This window comes from Rutilus rutilus, assembly GCF_951802725.1.
Source record: "Rutilus rutilus genome assembly, chromosome: 22".
NCBI classification, from domain to species: Eukaryota; Metazoa; Chordata; class Actinopteri; order Cypriniformes; family Leuciscidae; genus Rutilus; species Rutilus rutilus.
Genome location: NC_140227.1, coordinates 13,089,271 through 13,094,562, shown reverse-complemented (window position 1 = coordinate 13,094,562; position 5,292 = coordinate 13,089,271). Strand labels below are relative to the sequence as shown.

At 37.2% G+C, this 5,292-nt stretch overlaps 1 protein-coding gene across 1 annotated transcript; it reads right to left on the bottom strand.

Annotated features, from left to right (window-relative positions):
* Nucleotides 1-325: 325 nt before the first annotated feature.
* LOC311282233 (Ig lambda-2 chain C region) lies at nucleotides 326-1,538 on the bottom strand. Its single transcript, XM_084395869.1, has 3 exons — nucleotides 1,362-1,538; nucleotides 1,216-1,283; nucleotides 326-1,092 (listed from the first exon to the last, which is right to left on the bottom strand). The coding sequence occupies exons 1-3, from the start codon at nucleotides 1,421-1,423 to the stop codon at nucleotides 755-757; spliced, it is 468 nt and encodes a 155-aa protein (XP_084251995.1). The 5' UTR covers nucleotides 1,424-1,538; the 3' UTR covers nucleotides 326-754.
* Nucleotides 1,539-5,292: the final 3,754 nt, after the last annotated feature.

Sequence of the window (5,292 nt, the reverse complement as noted above, 5' to 3'; positions counted from 1 at the left end):
TGTACATATACGCATACTGTATATGTGTGTATATATATGTGTATGGTTATTATTTGTAATGTATATATATATAATCAATCAATAAATCAATAAATCAATGGCAATTTAAAGGAAAATAAAAATAATAATTAGCTTAAAATTTGCTTATAATAAACAGTCATATTTTGTTTGCATCACATAAAAGGAGAAAAATGTGTCTAGCTAATCAAAGAAGAGGTGCAAAACAAAACAAAAACAAAACAAAATATAGTTTGTTTTATGATTTGCATCACATAAAAGCAGAAAAATGTGTCTGGCTAACCAAAGAAGAGGTGCAAAAAATAAATAATGTATACACATTTTAATGGCAATTTAAAGGATACAACAATACATTTGTTTAAAGAAAATGAATTTTTATTTTTTATGATAAACAGTCATATTTTGTTTGTATTACATAAAATCAGAAAAGGGTGTCTAGCTAACCAAAAAAGGGATGCATAACAAAGCAAAAGGTATATACAGGTTTCATGATTTGCATCGCATAAAAGCAGAAGAATGTGTCTGAGGTGTCTTAAAAAGAATCACCATTTTCGAATAATGTGAACTACACAAGGGAAACATCCAAATGCATCAGCCACAATGAGAATTTGGAAGCAAAATGGAAATTCTGAATTCTTCTAAAAACAGGCTTCGCATTTTTTTAAATACATTTTTTGTGGTTGTCTTTTCCCCCTTTTGATATTTCAGTGAAATATGCAGATGGATCTCATGCAATTTACAGAGGTCTGCAGAGGGACGACTCTACCTTATCATAGTAAAATGGTCCTTTGTATGTCACCTCGCACCTGTACATATTCTCACGACTCGCGAGAACCGTGTACAGTCCCACAGCAGAGAACGTACCTCCAGGCTCTCTGTGCACTTGTGGAGAGCTGGCGTGTTTTTTGAGGCCTGTTGCTCCGTTCACCTTCCATGTGATCCTCACCGCTTTAGACCGTAACCCGGTGATGACACACGCAAGTGTCACTCTCTCCGAGCGCTGCATCTGAGCTCCAGCCGGCAGAAGAACAAGCACCTTCGGAGTCACCGGGCGATCAACACGGACATGTGGAACTAAAAAACATATCAATAAGACGATGATTAGTATGAAATGAGCAACCAGGAGCAAAATTACACTTAGACAGACTTCCTAAGGCATACTTTCTAGGATATGTAATAGCTGAAAGCACACTTTACCCTCCACAAGAAGTCGAAGTCCTCTGCTAAACATCTGGTTCATTTTGTCCTTCTCGCCTGAGGCATCGCTGTAATAGAAGAGCTGCTATGAGCTACACGATCAAGACATTGAACGATTTAATTGATTTTTGTCTTGAAGATCTCACCGTAACAGAAGAAGAGAGATAATTATGATAATCACACCCGGTGCCTTTCCATTCAAATTCATTTCTGTTTTGTTTCATTTGTTTCTTCATGTATCATATTTGCTGTGTGCTGCTGCAATATGATTTCCCGCTAGAGCCAGTGAAGCTTGATTTGTTTCAGTGTTGGCTCTTATAAAGTTGACACAGAGGTTGACGGTTAAGGGAAGAACGTCCCATGTGCTCAGATGTCGTGTGCAGATGGTCCATTTAAAAGCAGTCAACCATTACACAGCTGAATTCTTGGCTAAATGAATTGGGTTTCAGGGAATTATTTGAATTATGAATTTTTTTTAATATTATTGTACTTTATTTCTATATAGTATTTATTCATTTTGTTGCCTTAACACGCTGGAATGATATAAATGTATTTCAGTTAACAGCCATTATGGGGTATGTTATTTTATGCTGTTTTATTTTATGCAATTATATCTTTCACTTTTTGAAAATCACACTTAATCATTTATATTTCATCAATCATACCACTTGTGTGGGGATTAGTACAAAGATCCAAGTGCACGCACAGGTTTTTTCCCCCCGAAATTATTCAACGCCCATTGCAAATCATGTTTATTGGCAAAATCTACAAACTTTCAGCTGTTTGCAATGACAAATCAAACAAAAGTAATTATAGCTCAACAAATCTTTCAAGTGTTTTTCTGCAAATTCAACTGAAAATGCAACCTTCAATGACTTTTACAATCTCAAAATTATTCAATCCCCTCAATAGAATCCCTCACAACAGCACACATCTGCAAAACAGGTGTTGTATTAAGCACACCTGATGCAACTAATCAAGGGCTTCATTAGTTGCACAAGGTGTGCTTGAGCTAGAACACATGAGATATCTGAACTGGCAAGGTTTGTTTAGTGTCACGTTGGACTGCATGCTAAAAATAAGTCAAAAGAATGGTCCAAAAAGTTAAGAGAAGATATCGCCACCCTTCACAAACAAGGAACAGGATACAAAAAGATTGCGAAGGCACTAAAAATTCCTAGAGACACCGTTAGAAGCATAGTTCACAAGTTCAAAGTTAAAGGAACAGTGGTTACACTACCTGGACGGGGCAGAAAAAGGAAGCTATCAGCGGCTGCAACCAGATTCCTGAGAAGGCAGGTTCAGAAAAAACATTGAGTGGCGGCAGAAGACCTGCAGTAAGACTTGGTTGCAACAGGCACTGAGGTTTCAGCTGCACAGTAAGGTGCTTACTAAATGCATGTCACAACTCCAACACATACACCACTACTGACCCAAAAGCACAAGAAAAGTGCTCAAAATCATATGAATAGGCCACAGAAGTTTTTGGATTCTGTTCTGTGAAGCGATGAAACAAAACTTTTGATGGAACTTTTCGGCCGTATGGATCTGCGGTGTGTCTGGAGGAAGAAGAATGAAGCATATGCTGAAATGAACACTCTGTCTACAGTTACGCATGGTGGAGCTCGGTGATGCTCTGTGGCTGATTTACATCCTCTGGCACTGGAAACCTGCAGCTTGTGGATGGCAAGATAGATTCACTGAAGTATCAGGAAATCCTAGGAGAAAACGTCATGCCGTCATTGAGGATGCTGAAGCTTGCATCATTGGACCTTCAGGACAATGATCCCAAGCATACCTCAAAATCCACCAAGGCTTGGTTGCAGAAGTCCTGGAAGATTCTACAGTGGCCATCACACTCACCCGACTTGAACCTCATGGAAAATCTCGGGTGGGATTTGAAGAAGGCGGTTGCAGCACACAAACCAAAGAATATTACTGAACTGGAGGCCATTGCTCATGAGGAATGGGCTAATATTCTAGAAATTCTGCCAGAAGCTGCTGTCTGGTTATACATCTCGTTTACAGCATAACCCATAACAGCAAAAGGGTGTTCTACTAAGTATAAGATGCTTGCCATGAAGGGGTTGAATAATTTTGAGACTGCTTAAGTCGAATTTGGTGAAACCACTTGAAAGAATTGTTGTGTTGAGCTATTTTTTTTTTTTGGATATATTAATATTGAAATCATAAATAAATCATATGAAAAATTTAGATTACAACTATATGCTTAAATTGTAAACATTTTCTAAAGTGCAAAAAGATATAGTGGACACTTGTTATTGTGTTTTATTAAACATTTTTTGCATGGTAAACCTGATATGGGAATATTGTTTTTTCTTTGATGTGATATGCAGCAGAGTAGCTGTATGTTAAAAACATATTTGACTGTTATTCGGTTAAGAGGGACACAAAAACAGGAAAGAGCCGTTGGTTTACTGGCAGAGACAGATGCATGTTCTATCACAACACAGCAGCGCTTCTGCACTTCTGTTCTCCTGGGATCCAACTAATCCAATTAGAACAAAGTTTGCAGGTTTTGCAATGCAAGCCAGAAATATTTGAGCATTGAAAAGACAGCTTTCATTATGGAAATAGAATGCCTGAAATAGTGTGAAAATGCATGTTTATTTTCCCCTATAAATACTTTTAAGATAAGTAAAACATCTAAAACACATTATACAGCATTTAAGCCAAGTCAAGTCACCTTTATTTATATAGTGCTTTATACAATACAGATTGTTTCAAAGCAGCTTTACAGTGATAACAGGAAAAATAATACATTTTGGCTGTTGTCCAGCTGAAGCCAGTTCAGTGTTGAATCAGTTCTGTTGTAAAGATCATCAATTATTACATTAGTTCATTTCATCTTTAGAGTTGTGGAAAAAAATTGTGTCATCGTCTAGCTCAGTTCTCACACAACAGCGTCAGTACAGTCAGATCAACAATATTGTTGAATATTCAAGCATTTGTATTCAATTGTAAAATATTTGCGTATGGTTTTTGTCTGAAAACCCACAATAATAAGTGCCAGTGTCATTACGCGAAGTTGTGATGATTTGTAAGAGGTGACGGAGGTTTAACCCTTCCCTGGTTAAGATGGCATATCTGCTCTGGTCCAGTCGCATGCCGTAGCGCACCTGTGAAGTGTTGGTCACGTTGTAGGAGAGGATCAACTCTGGCCCCTGCCCGGGAGTCTGTCTGTACCAGCTCAAAACCCCCTGGCTGCTGTTGGGCATCAGTGGGCAGCTCAGTGTGACATTTTGACCTTGCTGCACAGAGACGTTCAAAGAAGTCTTCCAGAAAAAGCCTGAAATTACATGCACACTTAAATATTTATATAGTCAAAGTGTAAATAATACAATTAGATGAGCATGAATGTTCTCAATATTGTTATATTGTTTTAATAATTGTTTTTTGCTCATTAACATTATACAATTATTAAAAGACCAGCAAAAATAAAAATAAATGAATAAAAAACAGATATAAAAAACAATGTTTATTTAAATATCAAATAACAAACTAAATATGTATGAGGAGAAAATATGATTTTGAAACACTTACAGTGCAGTGCAAGAGACAGAAGGGAAAACAGCTTTATGTTGCTTGTTTGAAGATCCATTGTTTTATCATCTATAGTTAGACGTGAACTGTTGAAATTTGGCTGTCTGTATGATGCCACTTCCTGTAGGATGGGGAGTTCAGTCCTTACAGTCTAAGTCTCTCAGGAGAAATGAACCCGCTGAAGGGCGGTTCAGCGCGCATGTCAATATCTGCCTTGCGTTAAATGTGTGAATCTCTCCATACAAATTCAAATCATAACAGAGTCACAAACCTTTATAGGGCCCATCTAATGCAGTGGTTCTCAACTGAGGGTCATGACCCCAAAATGATACATGCAAAACAAAAAATAAGGCAATACAATCAAGCATAGTTTGAAGGGAAATAAATAGGATAATTAACAGTTAATAAACACTTCTTATGCAGCATCTTTTACTTTTGACTAAGGGCTGTGCATCCAATTATAGGTTATTTATAGAATATTGGCATGGTTTTCATAATGTAACTAAACTCTTA